Source organism: Malaclemys terrapin, chromosome 7 (genome assembly GCF_027887155.1).
Source record: "Malaclemys terrapin pileata isolate rMalTer1 chromosome 7, rMalTer1.hap1, whole genome shotgun sequence".
In the NCBI taxonomy this organism is placed as follows: domain Eukaryota; kingdom Metazoa; phylum Chordata; order Testudines; family Emydidae; genus Malaclemys; species Malaclemys terrapin.
In genome coordinates, this window is record NC_071511.1 from 27,837,729 (window position 1) to 27,864,481 (window position 26,753).

Sequence of the window (26,753 nt, forward strand, 5' to 3'; positions counted from 1 at the left end):
AAATTCTAGGTAGAGACTGATGATACACATAAGAAGTTTCCTCTATCACAGAATAATGAAAAATATGCAAAAAGATATGTGTAAGATAAAAACAACTAGTATATTATGCTGCATAGTGCTTTTTTCCTTCACAAAAAGAATCTCCAAATACTTATAAAACTTAAAATATTCAACACTCACTTCATCCACCACAGAAATACATTCCTCTCTTGAATAGAATGTGACAATTCTTTAACTGTACACAATAGTTAGGGAAAGGAACTTTGGGAAACTGCAGGGGAATTTGATAAGCCAGCAGAATATAATTACTCCAACTGGAATTCAGCCAGGATACCTTTTTTTTTGGGCCACCTATAAAAAGGCCCATACCATCTTGGGGGTCAGGGCCTTCGTTTTACTTCTCATCCAAAAGATGGGGGACCAACAGCAAAGCTGCCCCTTCTACAATGCTGAGAAGAGTGCTACTTATTGTCTCACCAACATTTGAGTTTCCCAATAAGGAAACCACAGCTCAGGATAGCATGGATTTATCGAGCAAGTTGCAAAATGGCTTCCTGAGTTGACTTTCATTTAGCTTAAAGAGTATTATGTTTAGTATGAAGGGTGTTAATACTGCCCAAAGAGTCCTAAAATTTAGTCTATGACTAAGCTCCTGGGTTTAAACAGAATTGTGACATATCATGCTTATTTGTTTCCATTTGTTTTTTGTTCATTTATAACTCTTGTTAAATAGCAAAGATATCTATCTGTAAGTGGAGGGCAGTCAAAAACCTGATCAGCCATAGGTTGTCATATTTCTAGTAACTTTAAAAAAAAGCTGATTTTATTCATCTTTCAAGGCAGATATAAGTACAACAATATATTAGGGTTGTGTGGGATTTATTTAAAAAAATAGTGTGCAAATGATATGTATATCAGGAGCACCTTTCAGGCTCCTAGTGAGTATTCAGTTGGAGGGGACTAAAAAGTGTCTTAAACTTTCTGAACAGTGACTGAAAAGGCTACAAGAGCCTTAAAAGTAGTGGCCGCAGAGTTGTCTTGGTCTGGCGACCTGGATCTCAGTGGCAGGAATTCGTGGGTATTTGAGAACATTTCTCATTCAGACAGGTGGGAGACGCCAACTAGTTTAGTGCTTTTATGCTGGGGGAGGAGAAGAGTGTTTTCCAAGTATTACTGTTACTCCTACTATGAGAGCTTTAGTGTGTCTGTGTGTGCATGAGGGTGGGAGGTGGAGTAACTCCCATGGATTTCTCTAGGCTAAATTCAGGAGAGGTGGTGTGAGGTACACACTGGGTATAAAGGGTCATAAAATGGGTGTCATAGAAAAATAGAGATGTTTGCATCAATTTGGCATTAAGTAGATGTGTAAAATGAGGTTAATTTACATTTGAATGAGTGTAAAAAGGGTTGTAGCAGAAAAGCAACAGAAGGGGGTAAGGTAAGTTAATGCCTTCCAGTGATAGAAGAGTTTTAAGACCAGATCTAACACACAAATTTCACTGACTTAATTGATGAGTTTCTCCTAGTGATAACTGGATATCATCAACTCTGTCCTTTTCAATTTATATCTGTCAGCTGACTTTGAACCTGATAACGATAATATTTTGTTGGTTGTCTGCAGCCCTACCGGTGATAGATGGTTTTGCTCTTGGGTTAACACTTGACACTTGAAATAAAAAAGTTTCATTTTGCATATTTTTAGCAGTAGTTGCTATAGTACTTATCATAGAATCATAGAATATCAGGGTTGGAAGGGACCTCAGGAGGTCATCTAGTCCTCAAAAGCAGGACCAATCCCCAACAAAATAATCTCAGCCAGGGCATTGTCAAGCCAAAACCTCTAAGGAAGGAGATTCCACCACCTCCCTAGGTAACCCATTCCAGTGCTGCACCATCCTCCTAGTTAAAAAGTTTTTCCTAATATCCAACCTAAACCTCCCCCACTGCAACTTGAGACCATTACTCCTTGTTCTGTCATCTGCTACCGCTGAGAACAGCCTAAATCCATCCTCTCTGGAACCCCCTTTCAGGTAGTTGAAAGCAGCTATCAAATCCCCCCTCATTCTTCTCTTCTGCAGTCTAAATAATCCCAGTTCCTTCAGCCTCTCCTCATAAGTCATGTGCTCCAGCCCCCTAATCATTTTTGTTGCCATCCGTTGGATGCTTTCCAATTTTTCCACATCCTTCTTGTAGCGTGGGGCCCAAAACTGGACACAGTACTCCAGATGAGGCCTCACCAATGCTGAATAGAGGGAAATGATCACGTCCCTCTATCTGCTGGCAATGCTCCTACTTATACAGCCCAAAATGCCATTAGCCTTCTTGGCAACAAGGGCACACTGTTGACTCATATCCAGCTTCTCGTCCACTGTAATGTCCAAGTCTTTTTATGCAGCACTGCTGCCTAGCCACTCGGTCCCTAGTCTGTAGCAGTGCATGGGATTCTTCCTTCCTAAGTGCAGGACTCTGCACTTGTCCTTGTTGAACCTCATCAGATTTCTTTTGGCCCAATTCTCTAATTTGTCTAGATCCCTCTATATCCTATCCCTACCCTCCAGCGTATTTACCTCTCCTCGCAGTTTAGTATCATCTGTAAACTTGCTGAGTGTGTAATCGATGCCATCCTCCAGATCATTAATGAAGATATTGAACAAAACTGGCCCCAGGACCGACCCTTGGGTCACTCCGCTTGATACCAGCTGCCAGCTAGACATGGAGCCATTGATCACTACCCATTGAGCCCGATGATCTAGACAGGTTTATATCCACTTTATATGTAGTCCATTCATCCAGCTCATACTTCTTTAACATGCTGGCAAGAATACTGTGGGAGACCATATCAAAAACTTTGCTAAAGTCAAGGAATAACACGTCCACTGCTTTCCCATTATCCACAGAGCCAGTTATCTCCTCATAGAAGGCAATTAGGTTAGTCAGGCATGACTTGCCCTTGGTGAATCCATGCTGACTGTTCCTGATCACTTTCCTCTCCTCTAAGTGCTTCAGAATTGATTCCTTGAGAACCTGCTCCATGATTTTTCTAGGGTCTGAGGTGAGGCTGACTGGCCTGTAGTTCCCCGGATCCTCCTTCTTCCCTTTTTTAAAGATGGGCACATTAGCCTTTTTCCAGTAATCCGGGACCTCCCCCGATCGCCATGAGTTTTCAAAGACTCACTTCAGCATGTGTGATTTCAAAAATGCAATGTGAACATTTTGCTTTCCTTTTGCTAGTCATACTAAAAAGGCTATGGTATTCTTTGCGAAAATATATACAACTAATAGCTCTACTTGTGATTACCTGCAACTGGTGAGCCAAATTCTACCTGCAGACCTTGCTGCCCCATTGGTGTCAATAAGTTGGATTGGGTGTAATGAAGTGCAGAATTTGGCTAATATTTTGCCTTTTAGGCACATACTGCACTGAGTGAAGGACAGAGGCCAGTTCCTCCAGGAAGTTCAAGGAATGCCAAGAGACTATTCCCCACTCAAGATCTCACTGAAGTCAATGTCAGGACCAGCATTGACTACAGTGGAAGTTCCGCCATGCCCTTGAAGTTGCTCTATGGAAAGACCAGCACCAATAGCAGCACTGAGCACACGGCTTGCCACAGAGAACAGCCCCCCCGTGCAGGTGTGTAACAGAAGGGGGAAGCCCCTTGCATCCTCTTTCCCTTGTGCACCCATGCAGAGGCCAGGCACAGTCTCCCGCTTGGACTTCTTGTCATGTCTTTTCAAAAAATGCAGGAGATGACCAACATACCTCCATTGAGTATCTGTACATGTAAATTAACCAGAATTCTAAAATGAAGTGTTTCATTATATGAACAATAGGATGCAATTGTAGGAAAGCCTTGATCAAAATAAGGGAGTCCTTCAAAGGCTTTTTTTACACTCTGTTCCATCGCAACTTTAGTGAGCAACCTCACCTCTCAAAGTTACTTCAGTGACTAGAGCAGTGCTTAATTTGTGCCAGGGCTTGCCAGGGCAGTCCCGGCTCCTCTGGGCTTGGTAGTGCATAGCCCCAGCCCCTCTAAGGTTGGCAGTTCATAGCCCCAGCACCTCTGGGCTTGGCAGTTCATAGCCCTGGCACTTCTGGGTTTGCTGCATCAGTTATGAAAATACCTAACGGCTAGAGCCCCGGCACCTCTTTCACTACAAATTCAGCACTGGACTGGCGGTGGTATTCTTCACTTCCTGTCCTTGCAGGCCATTCTGTATTACCTCATGGCACTGCTAAACACTTGCCATCTTTCAGCACAGGGATGACTGCATTGCAGTAGTAGGCAAAGAGATATATGTACCTTTCGTATGGTTTAGAAAAATATATAAATCATCTGGCGATCAATTTGGCTGCAAGTGATTCTCCATATCTAAGACTATTATCATTATTACATAAAGCACATATACAGTTTACCATGGAAGTGTGGTATATGTTGCAAAAACAAGGCCACCAAGGGCAGTGGAGTCAAGTAAAAGTGATATTGTATGCTGGCTACTTTCATTATTTTAATCTCTTTACTGGGGAAACTTGCAAAAATTCTTTTATAAGTTGTGAGGCTTGTAAGAAAAATTAAAAACACCTCTGTGTTTAATAAATTGTAGTTTCTCAAGTACAACTCACAGGCCTAGAATTATAAACCCTACACACACCATTCAACTAAATCTCTTTAGATAGTTTAAACACAAGTTTGATGACAGTGGTGTGTCCCTAAATTATGCAGTCTAAGAGACACTGATATGCATGCTTAATAACATTTAAGCTTCCATTTAGGGAGAGGTGATCTGAGGTGGGCTGGAGGAAGTGGATAGAGTTGGGGGGCAGGCAGAGGGGAAACATGGGGCAGGAAGAGACAGATAGAAGTGGCCCCTACCATCCAGAAGCATCGTTACCTCCTCACAAAATGGTAAAAAATGTTCCAAAAAATCATGCCGTACCCCAATCCCACAATTATTTGCAGGTATATGAGGGGAAGGGCATCATGGGCTGATTTTTCAGCTATTGTGTGTTGAGACCCACTGGTCTGAAGGCACCAGAAAGAGGTAATTCTGTCCTGTCTCTTTCCTCATTTTTCAATCCCCACAATTGAGCAATTTGCTGCAAGTAAAGTAACAATAAACAGAAAAGTCCATTCCTACTTGGAAACAGTGTGGTTTTTTTCTACTAATTATTTGATCTCTTAGTAAACTAGAGTGGAGAATTTTGATCGTGGGCGGCGGGTGAAGGTTATGTTGCCTCTTGCCTCTTTCCCCGCGGGAGGCTAGTTCCCTGTTCTGCCTCTTCTGCCCACACTCCACCCCCGCTCAGCCCCAGGCCCTGCCCCCTTCCCGCTCGGCTCCTCCTGCTGCCGCTCACCACATTCCTCCTCTCCTCCTCCTCCTCTCCTGTGAGGTCCCCACCCCCTCCCCTGCGAGGCCCTCACTGCCCACAGGGACCTGGCAAGCGGCGGACGGAGGAGAGGAGGGACACAGGGGGTGGGAGCCTTTTGGGGGAGGGAGGGTGGAGGAGAGGAGGGATGCGGTGAGCAGCAGAGACTTCTGGGGGGGAGTGGTGTAGTGGAGGAGAGGAGGAACTGGAAGGGACAGGAAGAGGCAGAGCACAGGCATGGCCACCACTGCCCAGGTGTTTGACAGAAGGTTGGTGGCAACTGCTCCAGGGGAGGCTTGGCCTATTATACACACCGCCTGTGATTTTGATACTGTGGCTTGAAAACTCACTCAGTGCTTTATGCTATCAGCTATCACAAGTCCAAATACACAGCAGGGGGAACATCATCCTATCATCCTGAAACACCCTCTCATGGTCAAAGCAAGCAAGCATAATAGAGGGACTACCTAGAGCTGACGCACGCATGTGGGTGGAACATGTGCACACCCAATCCAGGTAGTAAACCCAGAACCCTGCAAGTATTTGCCATTTTAATAGTGTGGTAGCTCTCATTCTGGAGGTCTGATAGATATTTTAGGATCAGGAGGAAATAAACATTTTTTTTTTTTTTGGTAAGGTGAGCTAATTTCTGAGCCTGTAGGTGTTAAGATTTCCACTTTAAAGAGTTCCAGTAGTCAGACCAGTAACAGGATCATCAGTAGTAAGCAAGCAGGACCAGCTCCAGGCACCAGCTTGTCAAGCAGGTGCTTGGGGCGGCCATTCCGGAGAGGGGCGGCACGTCGAGCTATTCAGCGGCAATTCGTCGGATAGTCCCTCACTCCGGCTCGGAGCGAAGGACCTCCCGCCGAATTGCCGCCACAGATTGCGATCCTGGCTTTATTTATTTATTTTTGGGCTGCTTGGGGCGGCCAAAACCCTGAAGCCGGCCCTGTAAGCAAGGGCCATAACAAGTAGGCTATGCTACTCTAGGGCATGTCTACACTTGGAGCTGTGGATGCGATTCCCAGCTCAAGGAGACACTTACCCTAACTCTCATAAACCTTCCATGCTAAAACCAGAATGTAGCTGTGGTAGTGCAAGCCCTGAATACCTGCAGAGGGTGTCAGACAGGTATGTACCCAGGACGGTTAACCTGTCTTGCAGCTCACTTTGCTGCAGTTACATTCTGTTTTTAGCACACCAACTTGATAGAGGGAGGCAGGGCCAGCTCTAACTTTTTTGCTGTCCCAAGCAGCAAAAAAAAGCGCCGCCCCCCGTGTTCCCCCGCCGAGCGCCACGCCGCCCAGCTCCCTGCGCCGCCCCCCCGCCGAGCGCCGCAAACCCGGAGCCTGCCGCCCCCGCCAAGCACCACCAGAACCCCCCCCAGCACTGCGCCCCCCCGCCACCCCCCCTGCCGAGCGCCGCGCCACCGGAGCCCGCCCCCCCCCGCCGAGTGCCGCCGGAACCCGCCCCCGAGCACCGCGCCGCCCGAGCCTGCCCACCCCCGAAGCCGAGCGCCGCCGGAACCCCGCCCCCCCCGAGCGCCGAGCCCCCAGCGCCGCCCCCCCGCCGAGCGCCGCACCGCCGGAGCGCCCCACCCCGTGGAATGCCGCGCCGCGCTCCTCCCGCCGCCCCAAGCATGTGCTTGGGTGCCTGGTGCCTGGAGCCGGCCCTGGAGGGAGGGCAATTATGGAGCTGGAAGTCGCACCCACAGCTCAAACGTGGACATACTGACATGTTCAAGTCCATTTGATTTAGAGAAAGATTTTGTAAACTGAAAATGTTAAATGTAAAATTTTGTCATTGCAACAGCAAAGTAGAGGAATTTTGCTAGTGTCAGGATGTCCAGCTGACAAGCAGGGCAGAAGATGTGTTATTTACGGAATTTCAGTAACTGTACAGTACTGAGCAGTTCAGTGAAATCTGAACACTGTTCTGTCTCTCTCCACAGTGGTTTGCCAGACAAAAGAAAGGAAAAAGTGGACGGGTATGTTGCAACCTTGAGAGAAGAATAATTTTGAACCTATTATTCTGTTCTACTTTCCTTACTGATCATAATACACTGTGAGTTAGCGAAGATACAATTTATATTGACCTAGTTAGATTTAGACAGTGGGTAGGTCTGCCCACGTTTGGGGAAATGGTCCTGCTCCCTTGATGTCTTTCATCTGGCTTAAGCCCTTCTCCTTTGTGCTGGGAGACGTTCTGATAAGACTTACAACCACACTATCCCACTGAAGTTGGAGGGCTGCAGATGGCATAAGATAGCTCAGAGTTAGGTCCACTATCTCTCACATTTCTCCTCCTCCACTCACCTTCCTATTTGATCTCTCCCAGGCCTCTCTGATGCCTTTCATTTTTCTCCCAACCCGGACTCCACTGTTTTTGTTTTTATCTCTCCTCTGATATGCAAATACAAGATCTTGCTGCCCTGACATGTCTTATTTTCATATGTCAACTATTGCTAGGTTGAATTACAAATCAGCACCTAGTTCTCAAGAAAACAATATGTGAACCATGTTAAAATACTCCCTGGTGGAAACTGTGTTATCAACTGCTTCTCAGGCTAATGTACTAAAATTCAACATAAAAATAAGAAGTTATCACCCTTATTAAACCTGTTTAAACTATATGGAAGTCTGCCTAGCATTAATTGAATGTATTGAATGAAAATATTTATTTTCCATATACACAATTGCCAAAGTGAGGTTATATAATCGCAAACTGGAGAGGAAATGGTATGTGTGATGATCAGTGGGAAAAGAATTGGACAAGTCATGGGACAGAAGGTTGTTCCTTAAGATAATCTGTCCATTAAGAGATGGTGCATACTATGAACACATTTAAGAGTTCCTGCCCTAGGACATTACAGAAACACAAGCAAAAAAACCAGTATCTTAAAAAAAAGTGGAACGAAGAAGAGAAGGAAAATGACAGCTCAAAAGTGACACTTCATTTCAGCTGACTTATTATCAGCTTCGTCTCATATTTCTGCAATGAACCTATTAAACTACTGTTTTAGCAGCACACAAAGAAAGACATTTTGCACTTACCTTCTTATAGACAGAAAAACTACTTCTTATGTGTTGATGAACGAAGGACCCAAAGTGTCAGTTATATAAAATCCTTGAGGTACAACCCAATCATCAACAGTCATCTACCTGCTATTTCAAATAAGCTTACAAAATGGTTAGTTAAAATGTAAAAACAAAATCACCTGTAGAGCGATTGTGGTGTTCTTCGCCGGATATTTCCCCACCAGTCCTTGTTCTTTGCGTTTCTTGAATTTCCTAAAGTAGTCCTGTATCAGGAAGGTGGCATAGAACTTCCCCACGGTTACCTCATCATCTAAGTGAACAGACCAGACAGATCTCTCCCAAGTCAGCACATTTCACCAATAGCCTATATACTCACATCTGATTCAGGAAAACAAATGTGATGGGTGCAACAAGCACTATGTTTTCATCTCATAATAAGATAGCCTAAACCTAGCATAGAGCAATATTTTAGCAGACAATCTACCTCAATTTTAGAATTAAGTGAAGTAGTCCTTAATGTAGAAGAAAACAGAATATTTTACTAAGTTCTAACAGGTAACTTTTTAATAAAATCATAAACATGTCAGTATCTGCACAGGAGCTGAATTACTGGCGTTGGTTATTTTGAACAAATTTATTAAAATCAGAGCTTCAGAAACGGAATATGCTCAGAAGAGTGACTATATAAAAATGAAATTTCCTGTTTTTAATTTATTCTTGCTCAGTAACTTCCCACCAAACCAGATTTGCACAGTTAACATATCAAAATACAATTTTTTAAACTGCACCATCAGAGTGGCCTCTAATCTATTTATCTGTCTTTGTAGTTCCTGTACTGGTGCTCCATCACCATAGTATCTGAGCACCTTTCAGGCTGCATTATATCTGCTTATTATCTTATTGCCAACCAGCAACAAAAATTCTGAAATGAGAATTGAGGGGCAAATCCCACAGCCCTCATAAATTCAAATTAATAAATTAATTAATTGAGAATCTTGTTTGAGTAAGAATTTGCTCATTGGCTAGCATATGACAATAGTAGCATGTATGAGGCAGAACATAATTTTCCTATAGCAGTATATAGACTCTGAAATGCTAATAAAAGTAAAGGTAAGTTTTGCCAGTTAATTATCTAGCTATAATTCAGAAGATACACAGTCATTTGGTAAGCAGAGTAAAAATGAGCAATTTTTACAGAGTCACTTTTGTGAACCATACAACACTTTTATATGGAAAGCCTAGTCTTCAAATACAGGTGCCTTAATAAGATATCCAAATCCCACATTCAAGTTCTCAACTCAGTATTTAACTATGTATATGCCCATTTTATGAGACTAAAGGCCAGACTGAGCACCCAAATATGGACTTTTGATGTTCTAGTAAGGAATGCATATTAGAAAGCTATGGATATCTTATTGCTTAAAAAAATCCCACTTTGGGTATTCTTTACTTTCCTGGACCTATGTGGAGTGAAGTTTGCTGCCTTCTCTCTTGATATTTTTAACATACTGATAAAGCTGTTTGCAATATGGCTGCTAATTAACACAGTGTTATACATCAAGGGGAACTGATGTGGTTTAAAATATTGGTGGTGCCAAAGTCTACTTTGCTGTTAGTAGGCCAAATCCTGACAGGTGCTGAGAATCTGTAACTTCTATTGTAAAAGACAAGTGCTTAATACCTCTCAGGATCTGGGTTAGTAGGCACAACTGTGACTTCTATTGACTGAATTTAGAAAGACTGTATGAACACTAAATAATATGTCTAAACACACTGTAACATACTTTTGCTGGGAAACATATTGTGAGTTAAGAGCAACAAAGAGTCCTATGGCACTTTAAAGACTAACATATGTATTGGAGCATAAGCTTTCGTGGGTGAATGCCCACTTCGTCAGATGCACGAAGTGGGCATTCACCCACGAAAGCTTATGCTCCAATACATCTTTATGGTGCCACAGGACTCTTTGTTGCTTTTTACAGATTCAGACTAACATGGCTACCCCTCTGATATTGTGAATTGTATATTACACACATTTCAAATGCTCCTCTGTCTTTTTTTGTATCATGTCATATAGTATCACTGATTAAAACTGAGTCTCCCTTTGATTTTGCATTATATGTTATCTCATGTCCTGAGAGATCCAACAAGTTAACTGGTTCTACTGCTACCTATAATATGGCATCTTTTAAGATTTTAAGTTTAATTAGCTTACTTCTTTTAATAATGCTATTGTAAGTGTACATAATATTTCATTTTGATGGTCTGTTTCTGTAGTTAGTTTCAGTAATTACAAAATGTCCTTTTTAAAAAGCAGTATAGAATTAAACCCATTATGATGACATTTTTATATTTATAGCAGCATCGTTCTCAAACTGAATTCTTTAATTATCTACTGTTCAAAATAAGCTCCTTTCAGACCAATGAATATTGGTGACAGTAACGTCTGATGTGGGCCAAATTCATCCCAGACATAACACCATTGAGTTCAGTGGAAATAACAATAAGGATATATTTGGAGCAGCTTTTTATTTTATGTGCCTTTAAAAGTACCAATGGACAGTAAGGAAAAACCTATTACTAATTTGTTTAAAGTGGCTTGGGTTGGGAGCCCAGTCTGTTCCAACGTAGCATCTGATGTAGCATCATTGAGCCTGCTCTTGCCAAGTGCTGATGCCTCCTTAAAGGTACTGAGCCTCCAAAACTCCCACTGGCTACAGTGGGACTGGAGGGCGCTCAGTGCTTCACAGGAAGAGCTCATCACTGCACAGGATCAGGCCCTAAGGCAAGATGTTTTTCCTTGACTCTCTGAAGTTAATCACCTAATCTCTTTGTGAACACTTCCTTTGTTGTACCTGTAATCTCTCTTGGCAGCTGTTCAACTGACTAATTGTTCTGATTTGAATGTTAGAAAGATTTCCCTGAAAGTCATCTAATCTCAACCTCTCTTCTCTAGTTTAATTAAGACCATTACTTCTTGAAATATGTCCTTGCTCCGACTCCCAACATAAGTCTTTCCCCATCCTTAATATTATTTCCTCTCCAATGTTTGAACAGAGCTATTAAGGAAATAATATATAAAATGGTTTGTGAAAGAACAAATGAGTAGAAATGAGACATTGTATCACATACACTACGGGCCACACACTGACAGCATGCCTCAAGCCAGTCCACGATGCTGCACAGCCACTTTTGCACTGCAGCTGAATGTGCCTACCAGCATGGGCATGCACCCACTTTTTATGAGCAAATTAGACAGATTGAGTTACCAGCTGCCTAATTTGTGTATGTAAATGTCAGACTGTGTGTGCAAAAGGGATGCACACATACTTTTGCAGACACAATCAGTTGTATGTAGAGACCTGGGCACACAAAATTTGAGACTGGGCCAAAGGAAGTCATCCTTGACTTTGTTTTTGAGTAACACACATGACTCGAGATGTATAGGCAGGGAAGCAGCTCAGTAGAAGTGACCACACCACAGAGAGATTTTTAATTACAGCTGAAAGGAGAGCAAAAGAAATTATTTACATGGAACATATTTTTTAAGAAGGCAGAAAGAGTTAAATGAGATTGAATGGGCTTGGAGGCAAAGGATGGGGGAATTTAGAGGAAAGTTCCTTTTCCACAAAGGAGATAGACCTTAGTGGGTCTTCAGTATGTCTTCCATCCTACATTCTCTTATATTAACAACATTAATTCATGCTAAACACAGCAAGCATCTAATATTTTGTCTTTTGCAAGGGACTTTCTTGAGCTGAACTCAGTTGTTAATTACTAATGATGTAATGAAATCAGTTTACAGTAATTTGTAGTTTAATTTGTGCTAGTAATTAGTTATTTAATTTTTTTATATTGCATCTACTTATAGCTCAGGAAAAAAAATGTAATTTGGTTTCTTTCCATTCAGTCAATCAGGGAATTGATTGGTTCTGATCCTGTTGTGGAGGCATGCTACATTTGTAAGTATATGAAAAGATCTAGCCTTCATCAACACAACAACAACAAAACACTGGGGAAAAAATCAGAAATTGGCCAATTTAAATACTGTAGATGTAACAGATTTTGATATATTGAACCGAGATACTTTGCTCATCTTTGATTAAAGACTTATTCACTTAGAGATTGTTACTTAAATATCAGCTTTTGTATTGCTAGCTCTTATTTTTCTATTGAATACTCAGCTTCAGTAAGAATTATTTTATGTTGTATACCAACTATTTTACATTCATAGCAGATATGAATGTAAAATAGTTGTATTTCTCTTTTCTCCTTTCAGTAGGCTAAGATACAATTGATTTCTGTATTTCACTTATCTCTAAATCATATTGACTAGGCTCTGCAAGGAAACAAAACAGTATTTAAACAGAAAGATTTGATCTTGTCAAGTGACTGGAAAAAGGACTGGACCACATGTTTTTATATTTGTACTATACTGTTGTAAATATTTGGATACAATCTGTTTTCTACAGTTTTAATGATGGTTCAAATGTTTTATCTTCTGTCCTGCCTACACTGAAGAACTACATTTTCAAAGTAAGTATTATGGTACTAGCAATGGATTTTAGTATAACCGAAAGTTAATACACAGCTTGTAATCAGCAATGAAATGAAACCAAAGTTTAAACAGTGAACTAAAGTGCAACTGTAGAAGATCAATTCTAAGAATATAATCTTTAAAGATTCTCTGTGAGATTAATTTATGCAGGCACAGCTAGCTATTCTGAAGCATGCATCCATATTTCAATAAAAATGTAGGGGAATAAAGAGGCAAGAGGCAACACTAATTCCATGCCACCACCCTAAAACAGAATTGCTTCAGAATATTCTGAAAGACTGATAGTTGAAAGGAACAGAGGCTGCAGAAAAAGCTCAAGCACATAGTTACAACGATAACAAAGCAATTCATGTATGCCATGCAAGCACTCAGGTGTAAGGCTAAAAAGAATAGAGTAGAACACACACAAAAAGTTGTTTTAAATGTGCAGTATCAGTTCCCCTTTTGGTAGCCAAATTGTCTACATTTTTGGTATCATCCCCACTTTTAGCTGGCAGCCACTACACCAGTAGCAAGTGGCTCCCTCCAGCTCTAAAGCAAATGCTGCTTCTTGAGTCATGCTGAAGAGCAGTGCAGCCAGCATGCTCTCTCTCCCCTAGAGACTGAGAATGTCACCTTCAGAGAGAGATCAGCCTCCACCACCATCGGGTCTGGGATCTTGAGTCTGCTTCCAAACCTGAGTCTGATCAGTCTTGAAAGTACAGTAAGCTACAAAACATACCAGATGATTACAATGGATCTGTATCTTGGATGTCTGGATGTATTACTGGTATGGATGATACTGTGCAACAGATCCTGCACCTTTAAAACTTTAAAAAGCAAGTCAAAAACAGTCACCTAACCCTACAGGATATTATTATGCATGTATATATTGTAAAGAAAAGCTATATATATATTATATATTTATATATAAATATATAACAAAAGATTTGACGTCATTTTGCAGTACGCAATAACAAGTAACATACGTGCCTTGTAGTTCTTGCCAAGATACTGAAATCAGTGGAATTTAAAAATCTATTTACTTTGGCCCATATTCCAATCTCAGTTATGCTTGTATAAATCTGGATCAACTCCACAGTCTGCAGACAGTGGAATTGCTCTGAATTTAAACGAGTGTAACAGAGTGAAGATTTGAGCCTTTTCGCTTAATAAATTTAGCAAAATGTTATTTTTTTAAACAGGAAATAGAAAGGGTTTAGTTTTCTCCCAGAAATATTCAAAATATAAAAGAATATAAAAATTATGTTAAACTTAATTAGTGCAAAATATATGTTCTGCTGAATGCACTGAAATCAATTTTATTTCAATTAATTAAAGATATTTTTGCAAGGAAGAAAATTAACAGAAAAATCTCTCTTTTCTGTTTCCTTTTAATTTAAGAAAGCTTTATTAATCAACCCTGCCATTATATTATCTAACATACCAAAATATAATATCCAATATATTTATTTTGGCATTATAGTTTGCTGTTGGTTAATGACAGAGTTCTGATTTTGCTCATAGCTTATTGTAAAGTTTATCCCACTAACCGCCAGCTGGAGGGACAACTTGATCAAGGAGCTTCATGCTGGTTTTCTTCCAGATTTTCTTTATAACTGCTCTAAGTTCTTCATTTGCCTGTTCTAGGTTACCTGTAGAGAGACAGACATAATGATTATGCTACACATAACTTAGAAAACAATTACATTTCAGTTAGTGCTGCAATTAATGATTCTTTAGTCCAGGGATCGGCAACCTTTCAGAAGTGGTGTGCCAAGTCTTCATTTATTCACTCTAATTTAAGGTTTCGTGTGCCAGTCATACATTTTAACGTTTTTAGAAGGTCTCTTTCTATAAGTCTATAATATATAACTAAACTATTGTTGTATGTAAAGTAAATAACGTTTTTAAAATGTTTAAGAAGCTTCATTTAAAATTAAATTAAAATGCAGAGCCCCCCGACCGATGGCCAGGACCCGGGCAGTGTGAGTGCCACTGAAAATCAGCTCACGTGCCGCCTTCGGCACGCGTGCCATAGGTTGCCTACCCCTGCTTTAGTCCTTACATTGAATTGTTTAATTTAAAGAAAAAAGATAAAATGGCTCACAAGGGTGCAAAATACCCTGAGCTCCAGGAGAAATTAGGGAGATTGAGTTATTCACTTAGATTTATGCAAATTCTAACCAAAATAGACAGTGAAAGGGACCTTCTCCAGGCTAGTGGCAGGCTGGAGCCAGAAGCATTGACTAGCCTGGCTAGTAGGATTCCCTTCTCCTGCAGAACTGAGCTCAGCCACAAGAGTGCATATGGATCTGCCACACAATGCTACATACAGAGGCTTATCCTAAGCAGGTTGTTATGGGCAATGGAGCGTGAAGTCTTCTGGGGAATGGAGGAGCCACCAGAGGATGGGGAGCAATAAGTAATCAAATACATAGAAAATAAAAAATTAGAAGGAAAAAGGAGACAGAGACTGTAAATGACAGAAAAGAGGGAAGTTGTTTGAGGGTATAGTTAACACAAATCATTTCTTGGAACTGTACTGTCTTTTCTTAATGCACAGTAATAAAAGTCTGCTAAACCCACTCAGATTCAGCCTCCACAGTATATTCCAGTGTCCTTATCTCACCAAATATAGGTCTGTAACGGTTTCCTGGGCCTGTACCTCAGCACTCTCATCCAATTTCTAACTGCAGAACAAGAAGAGAACACTCCAGCCATTTGGGAATATAGCCCTCAATCCAAAACCAGTATTAGGCTTGCTGGTGTCCAACAAGAAGGAATTATGTAGAATATCACATCTCCTGAACTTTTTCTCACCACATATTTTGACACACAAAGTATAATTTTCACAGATATTATCTTACCTTCTGTTTTGATCTTCAGTGCAGTTCTAACCAAGGCAAATAATGTAGCATTGAACATGACTGTTCCGTCACTGTTCAGTGGCATGTTCATGGCTACTAACCTCTGTACATGGAAAAAAGAAAACAAATGAATCTTTTTTAAAAATTATTTCTTGAGGGAATATATTTGGGCAATAATGTTTAATTATGTTCATTTATCTAAAAAGCTGACATGTATGAAAAGAATAACCCCTGACAAGGTATGTAGAAAAAAAATCACATCCCTTAGCTGATGAACAGGCTATAGCTCGACAAGAGAGCATTTTTGCTTAACACCAGAAATGATCCATGGCATTCCTAAGATCCATCTCAGCTGCATACAATTTATCGATGATATTAATAACACAAATTTTTCCAAAAGAGCTGAAAATATTTGGTGGTTTTCATATTTTATTCACAAAGCCCTTTTGCAGACATCGGGCCAGATTATTGGTGAAGGCTGAACTGCACACAGCAGAAAAGTCGGGCAGTGTGGTGTTAACGTTGCTTTGTGTATGCAAAAGTGTGTGTTCCTGATCCTGCTGCCTCTGCCTCTGCAGCACCAGAGCCCTGGCATTGAGCTAAAGGAGTCTGAGGTCTGCTCTAGCTGACGCCAGTTGCTAACAGCCCCAGGAGACCAATAAATGCAGCTAGGGTAGGGTTACCATACGTCCGGATTTTCCCGGACATGTCCGGCTTTTGGGGGCTCAAATCCCCGTCCGGGGGGAAATCCCCCAAAGCCGGGCATGTCCGGGAAAATCGGGAGGCTCGGCCGGGGCCTCTTTGTGCGGGGCCGGGGGCATGGTGCCCGGCCGGGAGCCGGGCCGGGGGCCAGGCCGGGCCAGGGTCGCAGTGCCGGGCCGGTCTGGGCCCGCGGGGCCGGGGAGCCAGGCCGGGCCCGCGGGGCTGGGAGCCGGGGGCTGGGCCGGGCCCGCGGGGCTGGGAGCCAAGCCGCGGGGCTGGGAGCCGGGGGCCGGGCCGGGCCCGCGGGGCTGGGAGCCGGGAGCCGGGAGCCGGGCCCGCGGGGCTGGGAGCCGGGGGCCGGGAGCCGGGCCCGCGGGGCTGGGAGCCGGGGGCCGGGCCGGGCCCGCGGGGCTAGGAGCCGAGCCGCGGGGCTGGGAGCCGGGGGCCGGGCCCGCGGGGCTGGGAGCCGGGAGCCGGGCCGGGGTCGGGGAGCCGCCGGGGGCCAGCCTGGGCCGCGCCTCCTCCCCCCCCCTCTCCCTCCCCCTCCCCCTTACCTGCTTCAGGCTTCAAGCAGGGGAGGGAGCGGAGACTTTGGGAGGGGGCGGAGTTGGGGCGGGGGCGTGGGCGGGGCCGGGGCCCCCGGGAGTGTCCTCCATTAGGAGGCACAAAATATGGTAACCCTAGCTAGGGATCAGAGCAGTGCAAGGGAGTCCTGGTTACACAGCCTTCCCTCTGGCCATGCCTACTGGTCCCTGCTATGCCAGCAAAGTCTCCACCCCCTCCCCTGCTTCCCGTGAACATTTAATTCGCGGGAAGCCTGAAGCAGGTAAGGGGGGGTGTGGGGGGAGGAGGCGCGGCCCAGGCTGGCCCCCCGGCGGCTCCAGCGTGGGTCGGCTCGGGCCCTGGGGTGCCGGCCCCGGCCCACCACCCCCGGCCGACCACCCCCGGCCCGCCCAGCACTGCTGGCCCCCGGCGGCCCGGCGCACCCCCCGGCGGCCCGGCCCCGCGACCCCGGCTCCCGGCCCCGCGGGCGCGGACCTGCCCCGCGGCCCAGCGCACCCCCCGGCTCCCGGCCCCGCGGCCCAGCGCACCCCCAGGCCCCGCGACCCCGGCCCGGCTCCCGGCCCGGCCCCGCGGCCCAGCGCACCCCCCGGCGGCCCGGCCCCGCGGCCCAGCGCACCCCCCGGCCCCGCGACCCCGGACCGGCTCCCGGACCGGCGCCCGGCCCCGCGGCCCAGCGCACCCCCCGGCACCCTGACCCCGGCCCGGCACCGCGCCCCCGGCTCCCCGCCCGGCCCCGCGCCCAGCCCGGCCCGGCACTGCGACCCCGGCCCGGCACTGCACCCCTGGACCTCGGCCTGGCACCATGCCCCTGGCACCGCGACCCCGGCCCGGCCCCGCACCGGCCCCGGCCAAAGAGGCCCCAGCTGAGCCCTCCCTCCCTCCCGATTTTCCCGGACATGCCCGGCTTTTGGGGATTTCCCCCCGGACAGGGATTTGAGCCCCCAAAAGCCGGATATGTCCGGGAAAATCCGGACGTATGGTAACCCTATCAGTGACCTTGATAAAATTACACTATTTGATCTATCAGAATTTTTTCCTATCTAATTGATATTTCCTCTGTTCTAGTGTAGGACCATGTCTACACTATGAGCTAGGGATGTGATTCCTCTGCTCGCGCACACACATACTTGCACTAGCTCTCCTCAAGCTAGCCTGAGTATAAATAGCAATGTAGACACTGTGACATGAGTAGCGGCAGCGGAAGCACAGCTTAGCCATGCCAAGTACATACCCACTGGTTTCAGGCCCCTGTGCAGAACTCCAACCCTTGATTAACAGATTAAGGAATGGAGTGCTCTCTCCTATACTTGTGTGTAGGCCCGAAAGTGGAATTTCTGACAATTTTTCTCTGTGAAATAATTGCTACAGAATGTAAAATGAAAACAGAACCATTTTTATCACAATTAGATGTTTAACATGTTCAGAAAAACTGCAGGGGTTTCGTAAATCTGACTTCTCTCCTTCTGAATGCAGATAGCAAAAAGAGGCATCCTGGGGAAATGAGCTTATGACATACATGCAAGGCCACTTGCAATCACTAAGTTAAAAAAAAGTAAACATTGAGTAAAAGCTGGCGTTCCCTCTAAAAGAAACTATTTCTCCAAGATTCACTGCCAAGTATAAGAGCTTCTATGGTCTCTTGTAGGTACATAGTTAAGTAGCACAAATGCTGTATGACTGAAGGTTTATTGAAACAAAACACCATATTGTTTAGTATTTCACTGGTAAAATTATGTTTTAGCCAGTTTCTTGGAAGTGCACAAACTATGATAATGAAAATAGAATAATGCTACATTTATACAGCCACTTCTTTTCTCCTAAAGTGCTTGTTGGTGTAACTACACTGAAATCAATTTACTGAAATAACAAACTGATTTGAGTGGGCAGAATAAACATAGTGCAAAACTGGAGTAATTCGGTGGTGAATGAGAGTTTATCAGAAGGACAATTTCCCCCACCCATGAAACTGGACAGGATTATCGTGGTAAAGCAGTAAAATTATGAACTATGGAGAAAAACAACATGGGGAACTTATTTTAAGACCTACCTTGCACGCCACTCTGTGGGGGCATAATTTGCCAAAACCAAGGGGAGGCTGAATGCGTCGCAGTAACGTAACTACATCAAGATGCTTTATTCTTCCCCTACAATAAATATGTACCAGTTGTCACATTTATATGTGCCTCCGAAGAAAGTATTTAACACTTTACTTTTATATATTCATTAGGGATATCTGGGCAGAGAAATGATCGAACTTACTTTGCTTCAGGATCATATTCTGACCATATTCTTTTGAATTCATCCAAATGATGTGGACCCAGAATAGACCAGTCACGTGTCAAATAATCAAAGTTGTCCATGATGACAGCCACAAACAGATTGATAATCTAAAAAGCAATTCAAAACTTATATTTGCCTTCATTTTGCTGGCATATGTGTTTATATGAAAGAATTTAACTTTAAACTTTCAGCAGAATTAGAATTCAAGCTGGTTAAATAGTATTAGTGGATACTAGATTTGATAAATATTAAACTTTTCCCAGCAAATATGATAACATTATTCTTTATCATTATTTATATTGACATAACATATGCAATCTTGCCCTGCTGATATCCATTCAGAATACTGCTGCATAGATCATTTTCAAATGATCATTTCCAGTTGCTTTGACCACGTCACCTCTCTCTCTAAATCCTTTTACAAGCTCTCTCTTCTCTATCGTATCAAACAAAAGCTACTTGGCTTCACTTTCAAGGCCCTTCATGACCTATTCTCACCCTACTTAGCATCTCTCATTCAGTACTGAAGGCTGACTCTTGCCTCTGATTGGTCCTTGAGGTCAGCCTCTATTGCCCAGTTGTTACATTTTCAAACAAGCATCCTTGTTCCTTCTCCCATGCTGCCTGTCATGCCAGGGAAAAGCTTCTTATAAACACCCAGAAACTCATCTCATTAACCTCCTTAAAACTCTACTTTGCCATGAGGCCTACAAAAACCTTGACAATGGTTAGCCTGCTTCTGAGCTGATATCACAGCCTATTATGCTGACCATATTGTCTCAGTTTATGTCTGGACTGTAGCTGGGACTCCAGCCCAGGCAGACAGACTCACACTAGTGAGACTGTAGCTAGCACATTAAAAATAGCCTTAGAGATGTTGCGGCTCAGGCTGGACCTTGGGCCCTCAAGCCTACGAGGCCAGGTGGGCTAGAGAGCTGAGCTCCAACCAGGGGTGGCTCTAGCTTTTTTGCCACCCCAAGCTCGGCAGGCAGGCTGCCTTCGGCGGCATGTCTGTGGGAGGTCCCCGGTCCCACGGATTCAGCGGCATACCTGCAGGAGGTCCGCCGGTCCTGCGGCTTCTGCGTACCCGCTGCCGAATTGCCGCCGAATCCATGGGACCGGCGGACCTCCCACAGGCACGCCGCTGAAGGCTGCCTGACTGCCGCCCTCGCAGGGACCTTGCCGCCCCAGGCACGCGCTTGGAGCGCTGGTGTCTGGAGCCGCCGCTGGCTCCAGCCCAGGCTGCAATGCCCATACTGCTATTTTTAGTGGATTAGCTCAAGCACCACTAGCACAAGTCTGTCTACCTGGGCTGGAAGGCTCACTCCTAGCTGCACTGCAGAGATACCCTCAGTGTCTCCTCGTACTCCCCTGTCAGTCTATCCATATCTGTTGTTTCTTGTCTGATACTTAGACTATAAACTCTTGGAGCCAGGGATTTTTTGTTCTGTGTTTGTACTGCACCTTGAACAACAGGGTCCTGGTCAGTGAATAGAATTCCTAGACGGTACAATGGTACAAATCAATAATAATGATACATTATCATAGCATATTTCATATATCTTGGGGCCCAATCCTGCAAACTGCTACTCCTGCACATATGGCAAGATTGAAGTCAATGGGACTTCATGCTGGAGTAACTATATGAATATAACTGCTGGTAGGATTGGGCCTATAGTTTGAACCAAAGGATTTGGGTGTCCTTTTGAAACATATAACTCTGAAAAAAAAATTTTACAAAATGGATTGTGGATCTGGGTTTTTGTTGTTAGCTTATTGTCCAATCAAAATGCTAAAACTCACTTGTGCTTCTAAACACTAACTGAACTCACCAAAAATGCACAAAGCATGTAAAAACTGATGAAATAAATAATTGAAAAGTTGCTTCCACATGTGAATTCTTCCCCTGGACTATAATCAGATTCTGGATCACAGCGTTTTCCAGGCAAACAAGCCAGCATGATTTCCTGCCACGCTTCTCCAGTTGCACACCTTTATTAGGGCACAAACAAAGACAAGATCCATCAAAAATTATTGTTTCATAATGAGCTCTCCATTAGCATTCTAGCACTTGTTTTTAACTCCAGAAGAGCACTGGTAGTGTAGAGTATAGTGTGGGGTGGGTGTGTGCATGTGTGTGTGTGTGTCTGTGTATGTGTGCAGCTAGAACCTACAGAATTTATTTGACAATGGCGCCTGTGGGATAGTGTTTCAATATCCAAAAACAACCTTGCTGTCTAAAAGTATGTCTACGTTCCACCTGAGGATATGATTTCCAACTTGAGGAGATGTGCTTGCACTAGCTCTCAATGAGCTGGCAAGCAAAAAACAGAATGTAGCCGCAGCAGTGTGGGCGGTGGGATAGGCTAGCTGCTTGGAGTATGTACCCATCTGAGACTCTAGGCACATCGTCTGGGCAACGAACCCACCCTACTATTCATGCTGCCACAGCTACAGTCTATTTTTAGCATGTTAGCTTGATGACAGCTAGCCCAATATGTCTCCTTGAGCTGGGAATCACACCTGCCGCTAAAAGTGTTGAAAATACCCTAAAAGATCACACAGAAATATATGTCGTGGGTTAGGAGTTGCATGTTAAATTCTGAAAAAATGAATGTTATTTTCACCTAAATTTGTCATTTGAATAGTAAATGCAATAAGCTGTGTCATCTTGAGTTGTACTGGAATGTTTCATGGTGTCCCTGTACTGGAGATGGAGGAGATAGAAGAGATTGGCTGTCACCAGGTGCCTTAATCAACATCAAAGCTGTGGTCTTCCCATTAGCTTCAATCCAGCAGGGATCTGACCCTCTTTGGTTGGAACGGAAATAGCTCATGAGGCTGGGACTGAGTTCTATAATATCTTCTTACTTTTGAGGCTAATTATTGCTGCCATTACAAATCATTCTGTCGTGCTTCTGAGGAATTATTGGTTTATTCGATATAATTGAATCAACCTGATAATTAGATTAATTTGATACTCACCCACTTTCATTTTTGTTTGTATGTATTTTATGTTTTTGCTTAGTTATTTAGTTTAGTTAATGAAATACTGTATACACATTTGGAAGCCTGAGTGGTTTGGATGTTCCTCCCCAGAAGTCAGGTTTATAAACGCAAGGGGTGCCTAGGTAAATAAGAGGCAACTGTGTGACCCACCTACTAGTGGTCCATAGAACTGCCCCTACAGTCCTTCCCATAACTGGTCCCTGAAGTGGAACACTTGGTTTTTGAGGGAAAATTGATCATTTCTCTCTATAAGCAACATGGGTTCCAGAACCTTTGAGGGACTGGTGTGGTAGATAGGAACTGGTCAACCTAAAGACTGACCTGTTACCCATGAAGTCTATACTCCTCACACAGTGCTTACTACCTTGAGTTGTCTCACTGAAGTCATGTGGGACATACTTATAGTTGGAAGCACTATGCCAAGCTGAGTTTGTAGGAGTTGACCCCTCGTTTGGTTATTTTTGTTTCTAATGTATCACTTGCTTCTACCCATACATACTGCTGTGGTGAAGGAGTTTGTTGTACTTTAGTGAGTGTTCAGATTTGGCAGAAGAGAAGCACCTTGAATGAGGAGACAGAGGATAAGGCTGGAAGAGGCTGGCTCTTTCTGGCAGGACACCCTATACAGGGTTCATTATACATACTCTTATTATAGACGATTGATATTTTCCAAAGGGGGAGGTTAACACATATTGGTGTGTGCTAACTGGTTAAAGGTAACTGACTGTGCCTAAAGTACCTGCATGCCAAGTAATTTGTTTGTGAGTGCATATTTTGATTTATGCCTGAAAATGTGGTTTATTTATGGCAGGCCCACCAAAATGCCCATCTGTTGGTAATTTGCTTTAAAAGATGTTGTTTTCTTGATGGGTCATATTCTCTATTCAGTTATACCAATGGAATCCCAATCAGTACCTGGGGGGTTGCGTGGCTGTAACTGAGGCCACGCTGCTCCCTTTTAGTGTGCTGGCCAGTGTGAGAAACCCTTTTCCAGCCTCCCCTTTCCTTCCCTTTCGATCAGCAGTTTTCAAACTTTTTGAGCGGAGCCCCCGCTTTGAATTACAATTACAGATTTTGAGCTGAGCACCCCCACAACCCAGACAAAAATAGGCACAATACCTGCCCCCCCTCAGGTTTTCAGGGTGGGGAAGGGCACATGCGACAATCTCTGAGGGCGGAGCCAGCGCTGGGCATGGAGGCTGCTGGCAGTGTAAATCGGTGCAGCCGTGGTGGATGTTGACACTGACCCACAGGCTGGGTGCCCCGCTGAGGTGAATCAGGGGGTGGAGGTGGTGCTCCCTCCCTGAGCCCCGTCATGCAGAGCTGAAACCTGAGCCGCCTGACGTCACCTCTCGCCCCCTTGAACATTCCTCAGTTCCGTAGAAATATCAGTACATGAGTACATCCAACATATTGAAAAATCTTTTGTTGACTTTTTTATATGATCAAAATCCTTAGGGTGAAATTGTGGCACAAAACTACAGTCCTACATTGGTAGCAGTGCAGAACTGCATCACCAGAGAAGGCATTCTGTTTTAGGGATACTCAATCCCTCTGGTGTTCCTGTCAAACACAGCTGCATTGACACCATAAAAGAGGATTCAGCATCCAGTCCCCTTACCCTTAACAGAGGCTAGTCACAACAGTGGATCTCAGCAAGTGAAGTCATCATGTCCCCACTGTGCTTGGCCCCTGTGTATGAGGGGCCCAATGGAGGCCAAGTCTCCTTTCACCCTCTCTATCCTTTGCACGTTCAGGCTAGGGCCAGGTATAATGTGGCCCTTAATGTATCAAGAAAATTACAATACACTTCCCATTAGATATTATGTATGGAAGCTCTCTTAATAGATTGAGTGACTTTAGGTTATTCTTCTGTACATATCATATACTCTTAAGACTATTCTGTGTCAGTGAACAGTAGAAAGTATGGCAGAAAGGATTACATACCGTCACGCTAAATTACTTCTAACTTTCAAACAGATTTTAAGCAAGCTGACATTACACAAGCTAGAAGCATCTTCCAAATGTCAGTTTAAGAACCCGTAGGTGCTAATAAAAGCAAAGATTAAAATATACCTACCTGAACAGAAGCAGGACTGCTTGGGGAAAAGTCTGAAAATTGTTGTTTCTGTTAATTTGATTATTGTCCCTCATGGCAACTTTACCAAATACCTGCAAGCAGAAGTTGGGATCAAATATTATTTTTAATTCCATTCTACATAATTTTGTCTAAATGAACAGTGGCCATAATCCAGCAGTTTAAATTAGCATCTCTGTGTATGAAAAACAGTTTTACAAATATGATAATTGCTTTCTCTGATTTCTTCACTTCTTCCCTGGATAATGCAAATCTGACAACATGCAGTAAATATTGCATATTTGGAGAATAGGTCTTTAAACTTTCAGTGCAACATCACTGAATCTATTATTATACGTTTTATATTCTCCTATGTTCTGGGTCAGATTATGTTATCTTTATTATTTATATTACACTAGCACCTAGTGGTCACAACTGAGATAAGATCCCATTTGTGCTTAGTGTTGCATATACTCAGAGTAAGACATAATCCCTATCCCGAAGACTATGCAATCTAAATAGACAAGACAGACACAGAGCAGGGAACTGAGGCACAGAGCGTTGAAGCAATTTGCCCAAAGTCATATAGTCAGTCAGTGGCAGCCCAGGGAATTGAATCGAGAACTCCTGAGTTCAAGTTCAGTGCCTTGACCACATAACCAGCCTTCCTTTCCCAGTAGAGTATTTCAGATATTATATGACATTGTATTATATATGTATGTGATATTACAGAATATTAGAGACCATTATCCTACCTGTTTTAGGAAGATTTATATTATTGTGCTGTACATGCATAATGTAAAATTAAAAATCATAAGGGCAACTGTCCCATTCTGGTGAATGAATGGGGAAAAGGGGAGAATCAGAAAGGAAAGCCACTCCATATAGGATGTTCCTCACCCCAGTCTAACTGTAGTGGAGACTTCCCTCTTTCCTGGGCTGTGCCAAACTCTTATACCCTTTGGGGACACAGGAATTCACATGGGGTCGTTCTAGCACACAGATCTAGCCTAATGTCTTTATTAGCATGGGCAGAACCCCAGTGTCATGGGAAAGAACAGTCTATCAGCGGGAATATGGCAATATACTCATTTTCAGGGGAAAATTACTCATAATTACCTGCATTCCGATAACAGCATAGATGAAAAACAGCATAGCTATCAGAAGAGCAACATATGGCAGAGCCTAAAACAATGGGAAAAGCCTTCTATTATTTTTTAATAATTTCAATTTGTGGAGCTTTTTTTAAAAATAATTTAGCCCTTCTATACAGATTTATCCAAGATTTTAGTTTTTGTACAAATTATTAAAATGTCAGATAAGAACTCAAATCACTTAATACTTTTCCATATACAATGGGCACACTATTAGAGTTTATAGCCCAGAATCTCCCCTGCTGGCAAATCTGTTCAACACAGAAAAAAGGGGTGGAGCAGTCAGGGACTTGTAGCCACTTCCTGATTCTCAGGGCAGACCTGCTGAGGCCTTGGTCTCAGTGTCAGTTAGAGGAGTCTAGAGGGTGCTCTAACTTATGACAACTAGCGTGGCTCTTACGGGACCATATGCCAGTTGAGAATTGGAAGAGTAGTGGTGTGCTTTAAGCCCTCTCAACCATGACATGTCCTCCCCCATGATACACCCCTATGTTGTGGGGAAGAGGCAGTTTATTCCAGGTGAGAGCTACCCTATGCTAGGGGAACTCTCAGCTAGCTCCTTAGAGACAGGTTAGGCCACTTTGCTCTGTCTAAGCAATGTAGAGTAGCCAGAGGAGGGGACAGAATCTGAACTGACATGTAATATATGCATGTCAGTGGCATGGATGGCACTTCCACTCTTCAGAATCAGCATATTACAACCAAATAATAAATATTTCAGATGATTTCTGCCAGAAAGATATTTATTTATTTCAAAACATCAGTCCTTCTATTTTATTTTAATTACAGTTAGCCCCAGATTCTCCAAAAACGTAAACACTTAATATTATACATGTCAGTAGTTCGATCGATTTCATGTGCATAAGTGTTTGCAGTTTCAGGACCTTAGACATCTATCTGTTAAAGAGGTAAATACCTCATTTACATAATCACAAAGTTAAAGCATTTGAAGACATGTTCATATCCCTCTGAGAATTTTTGATCCCAACAAGTACTGGTAATCATCTATCTTTAGTTATGTATGCTGTAGGGGAACATGGCCTACATAAATATGTCATATATAACTTATTGTGCAATTGTATGAAAAGCCATATTTAGAATTACAAAGTCACTTGTAGAATAAGTACTCTGGTGCTTATAGATCTCATTGTAAAACC

The 26,753-nt window shown here is 43.5% G+C and overlaps 1 protein-coding gene across 2 annotated transcripts in view; it reads right to left on the bottom strand.

Moving 5' to 3' along the window:
* The window catches only part of CACNA1D (calcium voltage-gated channel subunit alpha1 D), a 398,008-nt gene that overhangs the window by 46,778 nt on the left and 324,477 nt on the right, over positions 1-26,753 (bottom strand). For both annotated transcript variants that reach the window (XM_054033680.1, XM_054033681.1), the window contains 8 exons: positions 25,562-25,627; positions 24,446-24,537; positions 21,189-21,348; positions 19,336-19,463; positions 19,124-19,220; positions 15,811-15,913; positions 14,494-14,595; positions 8,583-8,713 (listed from right to left, as the gene is read on the bottom strand). In XM_054033680.1, the coding sequence (XP_053889655.1) occupies positions 8,583-8,713; positions 14,494-14,595; positions 15,811-15,913; positions 19,124-19,220; positions 19,336-19,463; positions 21,189-21,348; positions 24,446-24,537; positions 25,562-25,627 (879 nt within the window). The remainder of the gene's footprint in view (positions 1-8,582; positions 8,714-14,493; positions 14,596-15,810; positions 15,914-19,123; positions 19,221-19,335; positions 19,464-21,188; positions 21,349-24,445; positions 24,538-25,561; positions 25,628-26,753) is intronic.